The sequence below is a fragment of the Oncorhynchus kisutch genome, linkage group LG11 (assembly GCF_002021735.2).
Source record: "Oncorhynchus kisutch isolate 150728-3 linkage group LG11, Okis_V2, whole genome shotgun sequence".
NCBI lineage: Eukaryota > Metazoa > Chordata > Actinopteri > Salmoniformes > Salmonidae > Oncorhynchus > Oncorhynchus kisutch.
Genome location: NC_034184.2, coordinates 84505145 through 84529112, shown reverse-complemented (window position 1 = coordinate 84529112; position 23968 = coordinate 84505145). Strand labels below are relative to the sequence as shown.

General features: G+C 45.0%; 1 protein-coding gene across 1 annotated transcript in view; it reads left to right on the top strand.

The window, feature by feature from the left end:
- The window catches only part of LOC109885725 (nuclear receptor coactivator 2), a 223519-nt gene that overhangs the window by 136373 nt on the left and 63178 nt on the right, over positions 1–23968 (top strand). The window contains 4 exon segments of the mRNA XM_031835033.1: positions 4721–4822; positions 5484–5624; positions 6582–6729; positions 7866–9381. Coding sequence (XP_031690893.1) covers positions 4721–4822; positions 5484–5624; positions 6582–6729; positions 7866–9381 — 1907 coding nt within the window.

The window sequence follows — 23968 nt, the reverse complement described above, 5'->3', positions numbered from 1 at the left end:
TTTAATCCTAGTAAAAAGTCCCTGTCTTAGGTCTGTTAGTATCACACTTTATTTTAGGAATGTGAAATATCAGAATAATAGTAGAAAGAGTGATTTATTTCAGCTTTTATTTATTTCATCACATTCCCAGTGGGTCAGAAGTTTACATACACTCAATTCATTTTGGTAGCATTTCCTTTAAATGGTTTACCTTGGGTCAAACGTTTCGGGTAGCGTTCCACAAGCTTCTCTCAATAAATTGGGTGAATTTTGGCCCATTCCTCCTGACAGAGCTGGTGTAACTGAGTCAGGTTTGTAGGCCTCTTTGCTCACGCACACTTTTTCATTTCTGCCCACACATTTTCTATGGGATTGAGGTCAGGGCTTTGTGATGGCCACTCCAATACCTTGACTTTGTTGTCCTTAAGCCATTTTGCCACAACTTTGGAAGTATGCTTGGGGTCATTGTCCATTTGGAAGACCCATTTGCGACCAAGTTTTAACTTCCTGACTGATGTCTTGAGATGTTGCTTCAATATATCCACATAACTTTCCTACCTCATGATTCCATCTTTTTGTGAAGTGCACCAGTCCCACCTGCAGCAAAGCATCCCCACAACATGATGCTGCCATCCCTGTGCTTCACGGTTGGGATGGTGTTCTTTGGCTTGCAAGCCTCCCCCTTTTACCTCCAAACATAACAATGGTCATTATGGCCAAACAGTTGACGAATTTTTGTTTCGTCAGACCAGAGGACATTTCTCCAAAAGGTATGATCCTGTCCCCATGTGCAGTTGCAAACTGTAGTCTGGCTTTTTATGGCGGTTTTAGAGCAGTGGCTTCTTCCTTGCTGAGCGGCCTTTCGTGTTATGTCGATATAGGACTGGTTTTCCTGTGGATATAGATACTTTTGTACCTGTTTTCTCCAGCATCTTCACATATTGCTCTGCTGATGTTCTGGGATTGATTTGCACTTTTCGACCCCAAAGTACGGTGATCTCTAGGAGACAGAACGCGTCTCCTTCCTGAGCGGTATGATGGCTGCTTGGTCCAATGGTGTTTATACTTGCGTACTATTGCTTGTACAGATGAACGTGGTACCTTCAAGAGATTGGAAATTGTTCCCAAGGATGAACCAGACTTGTGGAGGTCTACAATTTGTTTTCTGAGGTCTTGGCTGATTTCTTTTGATTTTCCCACGATGTTAAGCAAAGAGGCATTGAGTTTGAAGGTAGGCCTTGGTAGGCCTTGAAATGCATCCACAGGTACACCTCCAATTGACTCAAATGATGTCAATTAGCCTATCAGAAGCTTCTAAAGCCATGACATTATCTGGAATTTTCCAAGCTGTTTAAAAAGGCACATTCAACTTAGTGTATGTAAACTTCTGACTTGTGATACAGTGAATTATAAGTGAAATAAACTGTCTTTAAACAATTGTTGGAAAAATTACTTGTGTCATGCAGAAAGTAGATGTCCTAACCGACTCGTCAAAACTATAGTTTGTTAACAAGACATTTGTGGAGTGGTTGAAAAACGAGTTTTAATGACTCCAACCTAAGTGTATGTAAACTTCAGACTTAAATTACATTTATATGTAGTTGATGTTCAAAAGCATAGACATTTGAACTGGTTTTGACGTCCACATTTATAGAGGGGACTCCTATAGAGGGCTCCTACAGCTCTGTTACATCCTGGGTCTGTACATAGTCAATGGTAGGCTTCGAGGACACTCCTATAGAGGGCTCCTACAGCTCTGTTACATCCTGGGTCTGTACATAGTCAATGGTAGGCTTCGAGGACACTCCTATAGAGGGCTCCTACAGCTCTGTTACATCCTGGGTCTGTAAATAGTCAATGGTAGGCTTCGAGGACACTCCTATAGAGGGCTCCTGCAGTTCTGTCACACGCTGGGTCTGTACATAGTCAATGGTAGGCTTCGAGGACACTCCTATAGAGGGCTCCTGCAGTTCTGTCACACGCTGGGTCTGTACATAGTCAATGGTAGGCTTCGAGGACACTCCTATAGAGGGCTCCTGCAGTTCTGTCACACGCTGGGTCTGTACATAGTCAATGGTAGGCTTCGAGGACACTCCTATGGTAGGTACACCTACAGCTCTGTTACATCCTGGGTCTGTACATAGTCAATGGTAGGCTTCGAGGACACTCCTATGGTAGGTACACCTACAGCTCTTTTACATCCTGGGTCTGTACATAGTCAATGGTAGGCTTCGAGGAAACTCCTATGGTAGGTACACCTACAGCTCTGTTACATCCTGGGTCTGTACATAGTCAATGGTAGGCTTCGAGGACACTCCTATGGTAGGTACACCTACAGCTCTGTTACATCCTGGGTCTGTACATAGTCAATGGTAGGCTTCGAGGACACTCCTATGGTAGGTACACCTACAGCTCTGTTACATCCTGGGTCTGTACATAGTCAATGGTAGGCTTCGAGGACACTCCTATGGTAGGTACACCTACAGCTCTGTTACATCCTGGGTCTGTACATAGTCAATGGTAGGCTTCGAGGGGACTCCTATGGTAGGTACCCCTACAGCTCTGTTACATCCTGGGTCTGTACATAGTCAGTGGTAGGCTTCTATGACACTCCTATGGTAGGTACACCTACAGCTCTGTTACATCCTGGGTCTGTACATAGTCAATGGTAGGCTTCGAGGACACTCCTATGGTAGGTACCCCTACAGCTCTGTTACATCCTTGGTCTGTACATAGTCAATGTACAGCACATCCTTTGGCAGTAGTACTTTATCACTGACCTCAACCCAGATTCTCTCAGCGTTCAGTCAGCCCACTAACACCTCTATCAGACCACAGCAAAATCACAGTCTACTTGAACAGAAAAATACGCAATCATGAGGCATCAAAGCCAAAGAAACTGTATAATATGAGGAGATGCTTGAAGGAAAGTATTGTGGAAACCGACCAAAAAACAGTTAGGCAACAACAAATTCAATCCCTTTTAGACATCTTCCTGGACAAAACGTTTCACTGTAATTGTAAAGGTGTAAACTGGGCAGTAGGAAGCCTAAACAGTATAATTTGACCTTTCAGGTTCAAATCTAAAAATGTAAACCGGACAACCTAAGAAAATACAATGACAAATGTTTTGTTGAAAAATACAAAAGCCTAAGAAATAATTGAGAAACCTATCCAACGAAAAACATAGAGCCTCAGAAAAGTCTTCGCCTTCACTATGGCGAATCACTAAAACAATACAGAAATACACTACGGAAAAAGAGGAACCTGCACAACAGAAATCAGTTCAATGTATTTGAAGAATCCATAGAATCTAACCACTTCTGGGAAAATTGGAAAACACTAAACAAACAACAACACGAAGAGCTATCTATCCGAAACAGAGATGTATGGATAAACCACTGCTCTCTTTAACTTGTTGACGCACATCCCCGTAGCGGGATAATTGTCATCAGCAACCGCTGAATAGCATAGCAACCACAGTCAAAATAATATTACGAAAAAATATTCATATTCATGAAATCACAAGTGCAATATTGCAAAACACAGTTTAGCCTTTTGTTAATCCACCTGTTGTCTCAGATTTTGAAATTATGCTTTACAGCGAAAGCAATCCAAGCGTTTGTGTACATTTATCGATAGCCTAACATAGCATTATGTACACTAAGCATTAAGTAGCTAGGTCCCGAAAATCAGAAAGACAATCAAATTAATCGTTTACCTTTGATGATCTTCGGATGTTTTCACTCACGAGACTCCCAGTTACACACAAATGTTCCTTTTGTTCCATAAAGATTATTTTTATACCCAAAATACCGACGTTTGTTTGGCGCGTTATGTTCAGAAATCCACAGGAAAGAGCGGTCACGCTCATAATGTCCACAGAAACATGTCAAATGTTTTTTATAATCAATCCTCAGGTTGTTTTTAAAATATATATTCGATAATATATCAACCGGGTGTGTAGCTTTTTCAATAGGACCAGGAGGAACAATGGCCACTTTACTCTGTAGTGCAAAACTCACTCTGAGAGCCCCCACCTATCCACTTACGCAATGTGATCTTTCACGCTCATTTTTCAAAATAAAAGCCTGAAACTATGTCTAAAGACTGTTGACACCTTAGGGAAGCCATAGGAAAAGGAATCTGGTTGATATCCCTTTAAATGGAAGATAGGCATGCATAGGAACAGAGAGGTTTCAAAATAAGAGGCACTTCCTGATTGGATTTTCCTCAGGCTTTCGCCTGCAATATCAGTTCTGTTATACTCACAGACAATATTTTTACAGTTTTGGAAACTTTAGAGTGTTTTCTATCCTACTCTGACAATTGTATGCATATTCTAGTTTCTGGGGCTGAAATCTCCTCTCTCTCTCTCTCTCTCTCTCTCTCTCTCTCTCTCTCTCTCTCTCTCTCTCTCTCTCTCTCTCTCTCTCTCTCTCTCTCTCTCTCTCCCATCTCTCTCTCCCTCTCTCTCTCCCCTCCTCTCTCTCTCCCCTCCTCTCTATCTCTCTCCCCTCCTCTCTATCTCTCTCCCCTCTTCTCTCTCTCCCCTCCTCTCTCTCTCCCCTCCTCTCTCTCTCTCCCCTCCTCTCTCTCTCTCTCTCCTCTCTCTCCCCTTCTGTCTCTCTCTCCTCTCCCTCTCCCCTTCTGTCTCTCTCTCCCCTCCTCTCTATCTCTCTCTCCCCCTTCCTGTCTCTCTCCCTCCTGTCTCTACCCCCCTGTCTCTCTCCCCCTCTAGACTTCCAGTCATGTCTGATATGTGTGGCTCGCAGGATGCCCATGAAGGAGCGGCCCGTTCTCCCCACGCACGAGAGCTTCACCACCCGCCAGGACCTGCAAGGTAACCAATCACAGCACTACGATCATACCAGCTGTCTGACATTAACCAATCACACAGCCACAGAATTATGACCAAGGCAGTCCACCAGACTGTTTTCTGATTGATTAAGAACTATCTATAAATGATCAGACGGACTGGAACCAATTGCAGAACCGTATTTAATGACTAGGTAGGGAGGTAGCCAATGACAGAGTTTCTCAGGTTGTCACTGTCAAGAGAGAACCATTGTAGAGACCTGTCTTCCAGCTGTTTGCCACCCCTCTCTCAGCCTGGGCAGTGCCCAGGCACCAGCTACTGTTCCTGTTAACACACACGCTTCTGAACATAAAGAACCTCAAACTCTATATCGAGCTGTTGACACCGACTATATAGTACAGGATAGATGCCCACACACACACACACACACACACACACACACACACACACACACACACACACACACACACACACACACACACACACACACACACACACACACACTGTGCTCCTCTTTCAACTGGCTGTGAGGTAAAGTATGAAGTCACTGTAGGATCACCAACCTGTCTGTCTGTCTGGCTCCTACCAGCCACTGATGTGTGGACAGTATATACACACACACACACATTTGTGATCAGTAGCCTGTCTCTCTCTCTCTCTCTCTCTCTCTCTGCTGTGTCCCTAGGTAAGATCACGTCACTAGACACCAGTCTTCTGAGAGCCTCTATGAAGCCTGGCTGGGAAGACCTGGTGAGGAGAAGCATCCAGAGGTTTCACCTACAGAACGACGGAGAGATGTCCTTCGCCAAGAGACACCAACAAGAGGGTGAGACTACCAGACGAGGCCTGTATCATCTTAGACTACCAGACGAGGCCTGTATCATCTTAGACGACCAGACGAGGCTTATATCATCTTAGACTACCAGACGAGGCCTGTATCATCTTAGACTACCAGACGAGGCCTGTATCATCTTAGACTACCAGACGAGGCTTATATCATCTTAGACTACCAGACGAGGCCTATATCATCTTAGACTACCAGACGAGGCCTATATCATCTTAGACTACCAGACGAGGCCTATATCTTCTTAGACTACCAGACGAGGCCTATATCATCTTAGACTACCAGACGAGGCCTATATCATCTTAGACTACCAGACGAGGCCTATATCATCTTAGACTACCAGACGAGGCCTGTATCATCTTAGACTACCAGACGAGGCCTATATCATCTTAGACAAGACCTATATCATCTTAGACTACCAGACGAGGCTTATATCATCTTAGACTACCAGACGAGGCCTATATCATCTTAGACTACCAGACGAGGCCTATATCTTCTTAGACTACCAGACGAGGCCTATATCTTCTTAGACTTACCTGACAAGACCTATATCATCTTAGACTACCTGACGAGGCTTATATCATCTTAGACTACCTGACGAGGCCTATATCATCTTAGACAAGACCTATATCATCTTAGACTACCAGACGAGGCTTATATCATCTTAGACCACCAGACGAGGCCTATATCATCTTAGACTACCAGACGAGGCCTGTATCATCTTAGACTGCCAGACGAGATCTATATCATCTTAGACTACCTGACAAGACCTATATCATCTTAGAGAATTTCAACACATCATGTTGATTTCATGGATGCATCCAAAGTAGTTACGTTTCTCCAGCCCCGATCCCTCAGCTGTGCCGGGGTGCCTGCTCTGTTGTTTGAATTCCGGCTTGCCTCTTTAACTCTCCCTCGTCGCTGTGTGTCTCTCTGCAGTGTTGCGTCACGGCCAGGCATTCAGCCCCATCTACAGGTTCTCTCTGTCAGACGGGACCATCGTGTCGGCTCACACCAAGAGCAAGCTGGTCCGCTCCCCTGCCACCAACGAACCTCAGCTCTACATGTCTCTACACCTGCTACAGAGGTACGTTCCCTAACCCCTGACCCCTAACCCCTGAACCCCAGCTCTACATGTCTCTACACCTGCTACAGAGGTACGTTCCCTAACCCCTGACCCCTAACCCCTGAACCCCAGCTCTACATGTCTCTACACCTGCTACAGAGGTACGTTCCCTAACCCCTGACCCCTAACCCCTGAACCCCAGCTCTACATGTCTCTACACCTGCTACAGAGGTACGAACCCTAACCCCTGACCCCTAACCCCTGAACCCCAGCTCTACATGTCTCTACACCTCCTACAGAGGAACGTTCCATAACCCCTGACCCCAGCTCTGACCCGAAATTTGTTTACATCCCTGTTAGTGAGCATTTCTTCTTTGCCAAGATAATCCATCCACATGACAGGTGTGGCATATCAACAATCTGATTCAACAGCATGTTCATTACACAGGTGCACCTTGCGCTGGGTGCAATAAAATACCATTCTAAAATGTGCAGTTTTGTCACACTACACAATGCCACAGATGTCTCAAGTTTTGAGTGAGCGTGGATTTGGAATGCTGACAGAAGTAATATCTACCAGAACTGTTGCCAGTGAATGTAATGTTCTTTGTGTGTGTGTGTTGCTGCTCTGTGTTACTGCTCTGTGTGTGTGTGTGTGTTACTGCTCTGTGTTACTGCTCTGTGTGTGTGTGTGTTGCTGCTCTGTGTGTGTGTGTGTTGCTGCTCTGTGTTACTGCTCTGTGTGTGTGTGTGTTGCTGCTCTGTGTGTGTGTGTGTTACTGCTCTGTGTGTGTGTGTGTTGCTGCTCTGTGTGTGTGTGTGTGTGTGTTGCTGCTCTGTGTGTGTGTGTGTTGCTGCTCTGTGTTACTGCTCTGTGTGTGTGTGTGTGTGTGTGTGTTACTGCTCTGTGTTACTGCTCTGTGTGTGTGTGTGTGTGTTACTGCTCTGTGTGTGTGTGTGTGTGTTACTGCTCTGTGTGTGTGTGTGTGTGTTACTGCTCTGTGTGTGTGTGTGTTACTGCTCTGTGTGTGTGTGTGTGTGTGTGTTACTGCTCGTGTGTTACTGCTCTGTGTGTGTGTGTTACTGCTCTGTGTGTGTGTGTTACTGCTCTGTGTGTGTGTAACCTCCACCTCTTGTATCCCGTGTGTTCTCCCCAGAGAGCAGTCAGTGTGTGGTTTGGGGCCGGGTCAGGACATGGGGCCCGGTGGACAGGGCCAGCAGGGGACAGTGATGGGCCCCGGCCCCAAACCAATGGTCCCCAACCCCTCAATGACACCTCCAACCCCGGGGACAATATCTGGCCTGGTGCCCCTGGGACAGGACACCACGATCAGCTCCAACAGCACGCCCTTCTCCCTTCCTCATGGAGGTCCAGGGTCCAGAGAACCAGGGCTCGGACCCATGGGGTCCGGGTCTGGACACATGCAGGGCTACCGCTACGGTTGCCCTCCCCAGCCCATGGGCTACCCTGGAGGGATGCAGGGCGGCATGGGCATGAACCCCCCCAACCATCCCCACCAGCAAGGGGCCAGCTGGAGGATGAGCAGCCCGTCTCGAGGCAGCCCTACCCCAGCTGGAGGCCCCCATCTGGGGCAACAGAACTCGATGCTGTCCCCTAGGCACCGGGCGAGTCCGGGGATGGCAGGGAGCCCTCGCGTGGCCCCATGCCTGCACTCTCCCTCCCCTGTGGGGATGTGTGGGTCTGGAACAGGGGTTGCAGTAGGAGGTAGCGGTCCTGCGGCTAACAGTCATGCTAACAGTCAGGCTAACAGTCTTGCTAACAGCTACACCAGTAGTTCTCTGTCGGCCCTGCAGGCCCTGAGTGAGTGTCACGGGGTTGGACACGGCGGTTGCGTTCACCCACACATTCATGGCGCTGGGGGTCATTCGCACGCACACACCCTGGGGTCACCGGACAGGAAGATGATGGGGTCGCCAGCCGGAGTCACGATGGGGGCAGGGGTCAACCCTCACATGATGTCGAAGCTTGGCGGTGGCACTAACGTGGATCCTCACGGAGAGCAGGGTGGACAGTACGACCAGAGACAGATGGACAGACAGACTGACGGGAACGGTAGCAGCGGTAACCACGGTGACGTCAAAGAGGAGAGGGACGGCTCAAACGACGGCCCCAACGCGCAGAGCCGTGTCCTCCACGACAACAAGGGCCACACCAAACTACTCCAGCTCCTCACCACCAAGTCCGAACCCCTCGACACCCCCCCGTCTCCCAACGGAGGAGGAGACCCCAAGGACCCCGCGTCAGGGCTGGGGGGCCCTCATGGTCCAGGGGCCCCAGGGGGCCACGCCACATCCCTAAAGGAGAAACACAAAATACTCCACAGGCTGCTCCAGAACAGCACCTCTCCTGTCGACCTGGCCAAGCTCACCGCTGAGGCCACTGGCAAGGAGCTGGGAGAGCAGGGGAGTAACGTCAACACCCAGGTGGGTACAGGAGGGGGTACAGATGGGAACCTCCTCTCCAAACAGGAGCCCCTGAGTCCTAAGAAGAAGGACAACGCACTGCTGAGGTACCTGCTGGATGAAGAGGAGGGGGGCATGAAGGAGAGGCAGGCTAGGATGGAGGGAGGAGGAGAGGTGAAGACTGAGATGAAACACCCCCTCCATGTGAAGACTGAGAAACAGGATACAGGATATGATCGCTCTGAGCAGGTGGGTGGCATGAGATTTCTCTCATTTATGACTCATAATTGTAAAGGATGAGTAGCACCATGGTTTGGGTACAAGTTGACGGAATGATTATTAACGATTAGTTATATTTTCATTAGATTGTTTTTTTTTGTTTTTTGGAATGATAGTTGATGTTGAATGAATGGTATTTAATAGAGGAATACTTCCAGTCATTGTGTTAGAGCTAGTTAGAAACTCCCTCCAAACTGCACACAGAGACATAAAAAATTATATCCACAAGTTAAACTGACTAGTACTGGGGAACTTGATAAAGGTCCTCATTGTCAAAAGTATAAGTAGTGTCAAATTCAGAGAATCTAGAATGAGAGAGTCGGTGTTCTAGGATGAGAGAGTCGGTGTTCTAGGATGAGAGAGTCGGTGTTCTAGGATGAGAGAGTCGGTGTTCTAGGATGAGAGAGTCGGTGTTCTAGGATGAGAGAGTCGGTGTTCTAGGATGAGAGAGTCGGTGTTCTAGGATGAGAGAGTCGGTGTTCTAGGATGAGAGAGTCGGTGTTCTAGGATGAGAGAGTCGGTGTTCTAGGATGAGAGTCGGTGTTCTAGAATGAGAGAGTCGGTGTTCTAGAATGAGAGAGTCGGTGTTCTAGAATGAGAGAGTCGGTGTTCTAGAATGAGAGAGTCTGTGTTCTAGAATGAGAGAGTCGGTGTTCTAGAATGAGAGAGTCGGTGTTCTAGAATGAGAGAGTCGGTGTTCTAGAATGAGAGAGTCGGTGTTCTAGAATGAGAGAGTCGGTGTTCTAGAATGAGAGAGTCGGTGTTCTAGAATGAGAGTCGGTGTTCTAGAATGAGAGAGACGGTGTTCTAGAATGAGAGAGTCGGTGTTCTAGAATGAGAGAGTCGGTGTTCTAGGATGAGAGAGTCAGTGTTCTAGAATGAGAGAGTCGGTGTTGTCGTGTCTTTGGCTTTGCCGGATTAAGTGATATGACATGCTATTCTATAAAATCCTTTCTCTGTAATTAATATTACCTGATTGAGCTAATCATGTAAATGAAATTAACTAGAGAGTCGGGGCACAACTAAATAATATTTATAGAGCTGTTATCTTCCGAATAAACTCTTAAAGACCTAGTAATATTTTACATCAATAGCAGTCAATATTAATCATCACCTTAATTCAGTCTCATCTGAAAGTTGTAAATTCTTGGTTATCTTCACGAACCCTGGCTAACAAGTTGAATCAGCAATACAAAATTGGGTTTAATTATTTATTTACTAAATACCTAACTAATCACACAGGATTACATATACACAGAATGAATCATACATTGATTACAAATTATGTCATAAAGAAAACATCCCTGGTGGACGGAACAGATATGACAGCTGGTTACACAAAGAAAAGGGGCTGGGTTTGAGTGAAAGAGTGGGAAGACTGAGTAACAAAGGAAGAAGCTGTGCTATCGTAAATACAGTATCTTATGCATTCTAAATTACCGCCCATTTGGAAAAGGAAAATGCAATAAATATTTACTATGAGCTGCGCTTCAATAGGTTGGTGGTAGATGGAAGGCCGTGTTGCCCAACCGAGTCCTTTGTCCTTTGAAGAGTGTCTCCGGTGGTGAACGGGATACGTTGTAGTGTCATCATTGGTTGGTAGAGGGGATACTCTGTCTGTCCTCTCCTAGCCCACGTTTACAGCTGCTGTTGCTAACTCAACGGCTAGGATGTCTGAATTCTTTAGTGAATAAAAGTTCAAAGTTCAAACCATTCACTACCAAAGCTCACGCTGAGGTTGGCTTAGTTCTGTAGTTGACATGTTAGTCCTTTTTAACGTATGGACCGTCATCCTCACGTTCGCTGAACAGGAGGTTACATTGTCGTTCAAGGCTTATATAGTGGAGGGAGAAGGGTGTTTCACAGTCTACAGCCCATGTCTCTTCACAGGGGTGGGTTACTGATTTGAGCAGAGACCTAACCTTATGAAAACCCAAATCTCTCATTTGGAAGCTAAAATTGTAATTTCCTCACCAATAATTTTATATTCAAACATTTAAATTGCACAACAATTCCATGTGAATCTGATAACTATAATGTGTTGACTTTCCACTGTACCGTTTATGTTTACGTTTATTATCCTATCATTGATGAGAATGTCTCAGTTGACAACCGAACTGACATCATATTCATTAACTTGTTATGACTGCAATCCCGATATCGGGATAAGTGTCATCAACAACCGCTGAATAGCATAGCGCTATATTCAATAAATATTACTACAAATATTTATATTCATGAAATCACAAGTGCAATATAGGAAAACACAGCTTAGCCTTTTGTTAATCCACCTGTCGTGTCAGATTTTGAAATAATGCTTTTCAGCGAAAGCAATCCAAGTGTTTGTTTAAGTTTATCGATCACACGACAAAACATTAAGTTCACTTAGCATCAGAAAGCTTGGTCACGACAATCTGAAAAGCAATCAAATTAAACGTTTACCTTTGATGATCTTCGGATGTTTTCACTCACGGGACTCCCAGTTACACAACAAATGTTCCGTTTGTTCCATAAAGATGATTTCTATATCCAAAATACCTCTGTTTATTTGTCGCGTTATGTTCAGAAATCAACAGGAAAGAGCGGTCACGACAACGCAAACGAAAATTCCAAATAGTTTCCATAATGTCCACAGAAACATGTCAAATGTTTTTTATAATCAATCCTCAGGTTGTTTTTAAAATATATAATGGATAATATATCAACCGCAAATGTCTTTCACAGTAGGAGAGGGGAAAACAATGGCTGTCCAAATTCTGTTGCGCAAGTAGAACTCATGTGACCACTTGATGCGAAGTTATCGTTCTGGCTCATTTTTGAAAATAAAAGCATGAAACTATGTCTGAAGACTGTTGACACCTTGATGAAGCGATAGGAAAAGGAATCTGGTTCATATCCCTTTAAATCCAGCAAAGAGAGGCTATGGAACATGAGTTTTCAAAATAGAAGCCCCTTCCTGTTTTGATTTTCCTCAGGGTTTCGCCTGGAATATCAGTTCTGTTATACTCACAGACAATATTTTGACAGTTTTGGAAACTTTAGAGTGTTTTCTATCCAATACTAATAATAATATGCATATATTAGCAACTGAGACTGAGGAGCTGGCCGTTTACAATGGGCACCTTTTCATCCAAGCTACTCAATACTGCCCCCGCAGCCATTAAAGTTAAGTACCACCGCATATGTTCAGTTGGTCGGATTACCAGAATATAGTTCATTTCCCCCTCACCTTCTGATGTTCCCAGAATCTCTATGTTTACCAAGGGATTTTCAATAGTCACATCAGTAGGGTAGAGAGAAGAAAAAGGGGGGAAGAGGTATTTTTGACTGTCATAAACCTACCCCCAGGTCAGCGTCATGACAGTGTTCTAGAATGAGAGAGTCGGTGTTCTAGAATGAGCGAGTCGGTGTTCTAGAGAGTCGGTGTTCTAGAATGAGAGAGTCAAGTGTTCTAGGTCAGTGAGACAGTCACTTCCACAACTTGTTCAACCTGAATGACTGACCTGTAGCCTACATCATGGTGGATGGGCTCTATAACATGCCACCGATCACATGACAACATGGGCAGTCAGCCGCGGTCCACTGACGTGTCCCTCATGACCCGTGGTCTATACTAGGGCAGCCCAGCCCAATCTATACAGTAGTCATGACCCGTGGTCTATACTAGGGCAGCTCAGAACAATCTATACAGTAGTCATGACCAATGATCTATACTAGGACAGCCCAGCCCAATCTATACAGTAGTCATGACCAATGATCTATACTAGGACAGCCCAGCCTAATCTATACAGTGGTCATGACCCGTGGTCTATACAGTGGTCATGACCCGTGGTCTATACAGTAGTCATGACTAATTATCTATACTAGGACAGCCCAGCCCAATCTATACAGTAATCATGACCAATGATCTATACTAGGGCAGCCCAGCTCAATCTATACAGTAGTCATGACCAATGATCTATACTAGGACAGCCCAGCCCAATCTATACAGTGGTCATGACCCGTGGTCTATACAGTGGTCATGACCCGTGGTCTATACAGTGGTCATGACCTGTGGTCTATACAGTGGTCATGACCCGTGGTCTATACAGTGGTCATGACCCGTGGTCTATACAGTAGTCATGACCCGTGGTCTATACAGTGGTCATGACCCGTGGTCTATACAGTAGTCATGACCCGTGGTCTATACAGTAGTCATGACCTGTGGTCTATACAGTGGTCATGACCCGTGGTCTATACAGTAGTCATGACCCGTGGTCTATACAGTGGTCATGACCCGTGGTCTATACAGTGGTCATGACCCGTGGTCTATACAGTAGTCATGACCCGTGGTCTATACAGTAGTCATGACCCGTGGTCTATACAGTGGTCATGACCCGTGGTCTATACAGTAGTCATGACCCGTGGTCTATACAGTAGTCATGACCCGTGGTCTATACAGTGGTCATGACCCGTGGTCTATACAGTGGTCATGACCCGTGGTCTATACAGTGGTCATGACCCGTGGTCTATACAGTGGTCATGACCCGTGGTCTATACAGTGGTCATGACCCGTGGTCTATACAGTAGTCATGACCCGTGGTCTATACAGTAGTCATGACCCGTGGTCTATACAGTAGTCATGACCCGTGGTCTATACAGTAGTCATGACCCGTGGTCTATACAGTGGTCATGACCCGTGGTCTATACAGTGGTCATGACCCGTGGTCTATACAGTGGTCATGACCCGTGGTCTATACAGTGGTCATGACCCGTGGTCTATACAGTAGTCATGACCCGTGGTCTATACAGTGGTCATGACCCGTGGTCTATACAGTGGTCATGACCCGTGGTCTATACAGTGGTCATGACCCGTGGTCTATACAGTAGTCATGACCCGTGGTCTATACAGTGGTCATGACCCGTGGTCTATACAGTGGTCATGACCCGTGGTCTATACAGTGGTCATGACCCGTGGTCTATACAGTGGTCATGACCCGTGGTCTATACAGTGGTCATGACCCGTGGTCTATACAGTGGTCATGACCCGTGGTCTATACAGTGGTCATGACCCGTGGTCTATACAGTGGTCATGACCCGTGGTCTATACAGTGGTCATGACCCGTGGTCTATACAGTGGTCATGACCCGTGGTCTATACAGTGGTCATGACCCGTGGTCTATACAGTGGTCATGACCCGTGGTCTATACAGTGGTCATGACCCGTGGTCTATACAGTGGTCATGACCCGTGGTCTATACAGTGGTCATGACCCGTGGTCTATACAGTGGTCATGACCCGTGGTCTATACAGTGGTCATGACCCGTGGTCTATACAGTGGTCATGACCCGTGGTCTATACAGTGGTCATGACCCGTGGTCTATACAGTAGTCATGACCCGTGGTCTATACAGTGGTCATGACCCGTGGTCTATGAGCCTATAAGCTACACATCAATAACAAGGTATACAGAGATATATATATTCTTAAAGACCAGGGCCCGGTTACCAAAATCCTCTTGGTTCATTGTTAGAAGCCGTCGGATCCTATGTTTCTAATGATAAACTTTAGCCTTAAGATGCTTTTGGCAAACCGAGCCATGTGCCTCGTTTCCCAGAGCCATCGTTAGAACCGTCCTACAATGTTTATTTTGTAGCCAAATCGTGTTACTGTGAGGTAAAGCGTTGTGGAGGAAAGAAGACGACACATTGTGCTGCAGTGAGCTAGCTAGTACCCTAATGCCTAGCTAGTACTACTAGTTACTGGCTAGCTAGCTTGCTAGCATTGATCAAACCAGTGGTTTGTTCGTTATGTTCGCCTCCCTTGATTTTGCCTTTTTAGCAGCACATTCACCACTCTCTCAAACAGCTAACTCCACCCTCTCCTGGCACATGCCGAGGGCATAGCCTGACGCGAAACGAACTGCCCCATCTCGGAGGTGGCTCAACTAGTTAACTAGACGCTGCTCTGTGTGTTTGAGAGATGCTGGACGAAAGGCCATTTTTAAAACCATCCCTCAACTTCTGCCATGTTTACAGACATCCCCCAAAAACAAAGCAAAATGGAATGAGTGCACAACTGTTTGCAACATTAAGAGAAATTAGTTGTTTATAGATAATATGTCAGATGGCTAGCCGCCGGAAGAGACATCGTTTGCTGTAATGTTGAAGGGTGCTGGCTAGATGAAGTGTAAAGCTAACGTTAAACAGAGCGTACCTCAACAAGAGCAAAGAAAATAGGCCACTAAAGTTCTCATAATAACTTTTGCTTTGCAGAAAGTAAGCTGCTGAGACAGACAGTGATGTGGCACTTAGTGGTGAGACTGAGGTCTCAGTGGTGAGGCTGAGGCAGGCTGCAATACATGCAGGAGGAAGCAAGCAGAGTGTGGGCAGGAGGGTCTCTGAGAGAATCTGTACTAATCTTAACAAACAAGTTAGGGGGGAAAAAATAACATTTGTTTCAATATGAACGTCTCCACATCTTCCCTATAGGCGGTAGATACTAATTCCCATTTCCCCTGGTAGACGTCGACGGTAGATACCATTTTCCCTGGTAGACGGTAGATACCATTTTCCCTGGTAGACGTGTCATGTCTTTGGCTTTGCCGGATTAAGTGATATGACGTGTTATTCTATGAAATAATTTCTCTGTAATTAATATTACCTGATTAAGCTAATCAGGTGAATAATTAACTAGAAAGTCGGGAAACCACAAAATAATGTTTTATAGAGCTGTTATCTTCCGAATAAACTCTTAAAGACCTAGTAATATTTTACTTCAATAGCAGTCAATATTTAATCGTCATCTTGTTTATCTTCACGAACCCCGGCTAACATGTTGAATCAGCAATACAAAATTTGGTTTAATTATTTATTTACTAAATACCTAAATAATCACACATAATTACATTTTCACAGAATGGATCATACATTGATTACAAATTACGTCATAAAGGAAAACATCCCTGGTGGACGGAACAGATATGACAGCTGGTTACACAAAGAGAGGGGGGTTGGGTTTGAGTGAAAGAGCGGGAAGACTGAGGAACAAAGGGAGAAGCTATGCTATCGTAAATCTTATGCATTCTAAATTAACATCCATTTGAAAAAGGAGAATGCAATAAATATTTACTCTGAGTTGCGCTTCGGTAGATGGGAGGCCGGGTGGTCCAGCATGGATCACTGGGCCTCTGAAGAATATCTGGTGGTAGGATGGATACTTGGTAGTACCGCCATCGTGTGGTAGGACATTTAACTCTGTCCGTCCTCTTCTAGCCAACGTCTACAGTTGCTGCTCTAACTCAACGGCTAGGAGGTATCACTTCTTTGGTGAATAAGAGTTCAAAGTTCATACCAAGTTGCCATACTTTAAGTTCATGCTATATTCTGGCTGGTATAGTCGAAATTCAGCGCCACTGAGTCAGCAGAGCTTTAACCTTATGAAAACCCAATTCTCTCATGTGGAAGCTAAAATTTACATTTCATCTTTTCACAAATAGTTTCATATTTAAACATTTAAATTGCACAACAATTCCATTGTGAATCTGATAACTAGAATGTGTAGACTTTCCCAGATACAGTTGATGTCGTCCTGTCATCAGTAATAATGTTTCAGGCACCAACTGATCTGACATCATATTCTTTAAGTACCGCATATTTTCAACTAGTTCTATTACCGAAATGTGGTTCCTTTCCCCCCACCTTTTGATGTTCCCAGACTCTCTATGTTTAACATTATTCCCTGGGTAGGCCATCATCATAAATAAGAATTTGTTCTTGACTGACTTGCCTAGTTAAATAAAATAAAAACAGATGACATGGAACCTCAAAGGATTCTCATTGTTGTTTAAAATACTGTTTGTTCTCAATGATTTACGTGTATTAATAGCGTTAATGTTAGATATGAGTTGTGTCCCAAATTACATTCTATACACTAAGGACGGAGGGAGTAGAGAGCGCGATCATGACATCATCCCTGACCTCATTAGGGTCCTCTCTCCCTGCCATATCCTGTCTCTGCCAGCGCTGCTGTGTGAAAACACAGCCAAAAGACTGGGTCCTGGACAGAGCAACTTGATATGGCCCACAGAGGACGCAGCCAAGTGGCCGTGTTGTTGTGTGTGTGTGTACTATTGCAAGAGGCCGGTTTTTGACTGTGGAAACACCAGCGCCTCTTTCCAGGCATCTGATCCCTCTCCTTTCTCTATGGGCCAGTCTAGTGACTATTCTGCATCCCAAATGGCACCATAATTAAGCAATAAGGCATGACTAAGGGCTGTTCTTATGCGCAACACAGAGTGCCTGGACACAACCCTTGGCCGTGGTATATTGGCCATATACCACAAACCCCTGAGGTGCCTTATTGCTATTATAAACTGGTTACCAATGTAAATAGAGCTGTAAAAATAACTGTTTTTGTCGTACCCGTGGTTTAAGGTCTGATTATATCACGGCTGTCAGCCAATCAGCATTCAGGGCTCCAACCACCCAGTTTATAATTTCCTATATAGTGCACTACATTTGACCAAGTCCCATAGCACTATGTAGGGAATAGGGTGCCTCTTGGGGTAGAGCCTGGGGCATCTGTCACAACTCATCCCTGCTCCACTACGTGTGTAAAGCGGCGCTGGGGGGTGAATGTTGGGCTCCGAGCCGATCTGTTACAGGGACATCTAGTGTGCTGCCCCCTTGTGTTGGTTCTCAGACACTACAACTTATTTACTCTCTGCCCCCCCCCCCCCCCCCCCCCCTCTCTCGCCTTACGCAGTGGGGCAACTTAAGTCAATGTTTAGAAAGCCTTAGCTATAGTTCTGTTTATATTAGAGAATAGCAGGGTAAGATCTGCTGAAGTTTGTTTTCATATGGATGTGGATGTGTGCTTTACTCTCTTTGTACAGTAGGCTCCTCCCCCTGTTATTTCTGCTGTGTGCGGAGAAAAGACTGGGGTGAAGGAGTTCGAAGCTAGCTGGGAAGTGTAGGCTAGTAGTAGGGGAATGGGTTCAGAGCACGGGATTATGGGTAATGTAGTCTTATTGTTGCAGCCTTAGATCGATCCTGGACAAACTTAACCAACGGTATTACAGTAGGTCCAAAAACATGTCCAGACTTCTCATTTCTGCTCTGATATTATCCGTTGTTGATATCATCTAAATGTTTTTGGCGTGAATATTAACACACACACACACCCACAGTATTGCTGTGTTTCTATTGGTCCTGTGCCAGCTTGGCCGAGTGACAGAAATGTCCTATCATTTTTATTTCTGAATGTCTCCCATAATGCATCACAATTATAATATCCATGCTGGAGGAAGACAGGAACTGTGTGTGTGTGTGTGTGTGGACGTGTGTAACTATACTTGTGGGGAGAAGTCCCCACTAGAATAGTAAACCAACGGACATTTGACCAGCTGGGGACATTTTGTTAGTCGCCACAAGGACAAATGCAGTTTTCTGAATGTCTCCCATAATGCATCATGCAGTGGAGTGAAATTCCTACCTTGAAGCTCTTTCCCAACAGTGCAGTGATTATAATATATATAATTGAAAATATTAAAGTACGAATAAAAACCACCCATGAACTACGATAAGTTAAAGAAACACGAGAATGCACGTACAGATGTAGGATCTTAATTTGATCACAGGAAATGCAAACTTGTAGTGTACTTTAGTTTTAAAAATACTTCTAAAGTTTGTCATTTCCACTTTGACTTAAATTGCCCTAATGTAAAATGTATCAACCCCTACAAAAATGTCTGTTATAATCCCCATAATAATGTTATAATCCCCATAATAATGTTATAATCCACCATAATAATGTTATAATCCACCATAATAATGTTATAATCCACCATAATAATGTTATAATCCACCATAATAATGTTATAATCCACCATAATAATGTTATAATCCCCATAATAATTCACATTTCCTCTTGATGCAGGATTATTTTCCTGCTGTAGCAAACTGACTCAAATTAAGATTCTATACATACAGGTCTGTGCCAGTACCTTAGAGGTACTGGACTGGTTGAGGTGGGTTAATACAACTGACTGACAGACTGACAGACAGACAGACTGACAGACTGACAGACAGACTGACAGACAGACTGACTGACAGACAGACAGACAGACAGACAGACAGACAGACAGACAGACAGACAGACAGACTGACAGACAGACAGACAGACTGACAGACTGACAGACAGACAGACAGACAGACAGACAGACAGACAGACAGACAGACAGACAGACAGACAGACAGACAGACAGACAGACAGACAGACAGACAGACTGACTGACTGACTGACTGACTGACTGACTGACTGACTGACTGACTGACTGACTGACTGACTGACAGTTAGTTAGTTAGTTAGTTAGTTGAAGTGTGACTGGTAGCAGGAATATATCGATACTAGTTTTAGAGCACCTACTAATTCCAGGGTTTTTCTTTATTTTTACTATGTTCTACATTGTAGAATAATAGTGAAGACATCAACACTATAAAATCACACATATGGAATCATGTAGTAACCAAAAAAGTGTTAGACAAAATCTTCAAATAGCATTCTCTCAACCAGCTTCACCTGGAATGTGGAGGACAGGTCATCTGACGCAGCACTCCATCACTCTCCTTCTTGGTCAAATAGCCCTTACACAGCCTGGAGGTGTGTTTGGTTATTGTCCTGTTGGAAAACAAATGATAGTCCCACTAAGCCCAAACCAGATGCGTATCGCTGCAGAATGCTGTGGTAGCCATGCTGCTTAAGTGTGCCTTGAATTCTAAATAAATCACAGACAGTGTCACCAGCAAAGCACCCACACACCATCACATCTCCTCCTCCATGCTTCACGGTGGGAACCACATATGTGGAGATCATCCATTCACCATTGCTTGTGTTTCTTGACCCAAGCAAGTTTCTTCTTCTTATTGGTGTCCTTTAGTAGTGGTTTCTTTGCAGCAATTCGACCATGAAGGCCTGATTCACACGGTCTCCTCTGAACAGTTGATGTTGAGATGTGTCTGTTACCTCAACTCTGTGAAGCATTTATTTGGGCTGCAATTTCTGAGGCTGGTAGCTCTAATGAACTTATCCTCTGCAGCAGAGGTAACTCTGGTTCTTCCTTTCCTGTGGCGGTCCTCATGAGAACCAGTTAACTAATGAACTTATCCTCTGCAGCAGAGGTAACTCTGGTTCTTCCTTTCCTGTGGCGGTCCTCATGAGAGCCAGTTAGCTCTAATGAACTTATCCTCTGCAGCAGAGGTAACTCTGGGTCTTCCTTTCCAGTGGCGGTCCTCATGAGAACCAGTTTCATCATAGTGCTTGATGATTTTTGCGACTGCACTTGAAGAAACTTTCAAAGTTCTTGAAATGTTCCGTATTGACTGACCTTCATGTCTTAATGTAATGTTGGACTGTTGTTTCTCTTTGCTTATTTGAGCTTTTGTTGCCATAATATGGACTTGGTCTTTTACCAAATAGGACTATCTTCTGTGTACCACCCCTACCTTGTCACAACACAACTGATTGGCTCAAACGCATTAAGAAGGAAAGAAATTCCACAAATGAACTTTTAAGAAGGCACACCTGTTAATTGAAATGCATTCCAGGTGACTACCTCATGAAGCTGGTTGAGAGAATGCCAAGAGTGTGCAAAGCTGTCATCAAGGCAAAGGGTGACTATTTGAAGAATCTAAAATATATTTTGATTTGTTTAACACTTTTTTTGGTTACTACATGATTCCGTATGTGTTATTTTATAGTTTTGATGTCTTCACTATTTTCTGCAATGTAGAAAATAGTGGATTTGGTTATTTCAGCCAGATGTGTTGTTGACAGATGTATATAATTGCTCACACAGCCATGCAATCTCCATAGACAAACACCGGCAGTAGAATGGCAGCCTAGTGGTTAGAGCGTTGGGCCAGTAACCGAAAGGTTCAAATCTGACGTTCTGCCCCTGAACAAGGCAGTTAACCCACTGTTAAGCCGTCATGGTAAATACGAATTTGTTCTTAACTGACTTGCCTAGTTTTTTTTTAAATGGCCTTACTGGAGAGGTGAAGGTCGAGAGCCGTACGTCCTCCGAAACACGACCCTGCCAAGCCGCACTGCTTCTTGACACACTGCTCGCTTAATCTGGAAGCCACTCGCACCAATGTGTCGGAGAAAAGACTGTACAGCTGGCGACCGAAGTCAACGTGCCTGCGCCCGGCCCGTCACAAGGAGTCGCTAGACCACGATGGGACAAGGACATCCCGGCCGGCCAAACCCTCCCCTAACCCGGACGACACTGGGCCAATTTTGCACCACCTTATGGGTCTCCCAGTTGGGGCCGGCTGCTTCACAACCTAGGATCGGACCTGGGTCTGTAGTGATGCCTCTAGCACTGTGTTGCAGTGCCTTAGACCGCTGCGCCACTTGGGAGGCCGTGAAGGGAAATCTTAATGCTACAGCAGACAATGACATCCTAGACGATTCTGTGCTTCAAACTTTGTGGCAACAGTTTGGGGAAGGCCCTTCCCTGTTTCATTATGACAATGCCTCAGTGCACAAAGTGAGGTCCATAAAGAAATGGTTTATCGAGATCGGTGTGGAAGTACTTGACTGGCCTGCACAGAGCCCTGGTCTCAATCTCATCGAACACCGACTGCGAGCCAGGTCTAATCGCCCAACATTAGTGCCCGACCTCACTAATGCTCTTGTGGCTGAAGAGTGGAGGCTTTTATAGCAGCAAAAGGGTAGGACCAACTCCATATTAATGCCCATGATTTTGGAATGAGATGTTCGACGAGCAGGTGTCCACATACTTTTGGACACCTGGTAATGGCAGATGTTATGATAAACAGCTTATTCTGGTGACTTTATCACAGGGAGAGTGTCAGGTTCTCCGCTAAACAAACATACAATCAAATCGGCCTAGTAGTGGAGATTCAGCACAGTGGACCGTAGTGGCGATTCAGCATCATGGACCGTAGTGGCGATTCAGCACAGTGGACCGTAGTGGAGCTTCAGCACCGTGGACCGTAGTGGAGCTTCAGCACCGTGGAACCTAGTGGAGATTCAGCACTATGGTAGATCAAATCCAGCCAATCTGACTAGTCAAGCCCATGCACCAGCCTTTGTCATTGTAATGGAACAATGTTGTAAATGTGACTGACCAACTCTATTCGGTCTTATGTAGCAAAATTAGAGATTCAAAGCTGCAAAATGGTAGATCCTACACTGTGTTTGAGGACCAATGGGAAAGTCATTCTGCTTTGAAAGTTGATAAACTTGTAACGTCACTTTTGAGAAAATGGCCCTTGAATGTTTTTGCTACATCTACTGGAGAGCCCTGCTTTGTCTCCAACCATTCAGCATCGTTCACACCCTCTTAAGCCTTAGCCACACCCATCTCATTAAGGATTCACATGTGAGGCCATGTGCTAAACAGAGTGAGCAAGGTCGTGTAGTAAACAACCAAAGATTTCAAGACGAAAAGTGGTGAAAGTAGAAACGTACAATAAGTAAAAACTCTAGGGAAAAATGCACTTTGTCTTGTCCTTGTTGTTTTTCACATTAACGTCTCTGGTAAACACACACTATATCAAATAAAATCAACGTTTATTTGTCACATGCAACATGATACACAAGGTGTAAACGGTGGAGTAATATTAGTTACACACAACCTTAGTTGGTGAGCCAGCAAGCTAGCGTTCGCGAGCTAGCTAACGGTTATGCCTTTAAACTTGCAATGAAAACGATGTTCTGATCACATTTATAAATGTTTAATAGCCACTCCAACCCGTACTCATGGATCCAACGCTTCACTTCCTGTCTTTTCCGTTTGGATTGTAACAAGCTACAACGTTGTTGTCACGTCACTCCAGTTCACACGGATCTATGTGCAGAAAGTAGTCCATCACTTTTTCCTCACTGATCTTTGTCGATTAGAGCTAAATTCAGGGGCATCGTTGTTGTTGACAGCAACACTTTGACACTTCTCCATGGCTAACGTTTACCAAAAACACAAACCTGTAGAAGAAAGGATTATCTACTCCTACTGAGCAGATCATGTTATAAACAGAAGGTGCTACATGGCAGACCAATCCCAATTCGGCATGTCCAGCCCATCCCGTTATCTCAGCCAATCATGGCTAAGCGGGAAGGTTTCCTGTCCTTTTTCCGTGGCTAAACGGCTCCTAATTGAACAACTGTATTCGTATTTACCGATGTGACTTTACACTGAGTCCTCTACATAAGAGCATATAGGGGTTGAGTGGCCAGAGTGAGGGAGTTGTTTCTGAGCCTGAGGGGAAACAGCATGTTGACTAGCTTTATCAGTTTAGATAAAGAGTCGACTCCAGAGTGCAGAGGAGAGGAGGTCATTTCTAGGCCGCGATAGAAGGACGTTGAACGGTGGAGACGGTGTCTTTGGTTGTATCACGTTGACCAAGTCACGGTCACAATAACACTTTGCAAATTGGCTCATTAGAATCCATGCACCGTGGAACAAAAGGTAGATAAAAGATTTGAAGTGGAGGCATTATCCCTCCATCCGACTGCCCTTTAGATGAGTGTCACAAACTGCTAGCTTTGTGA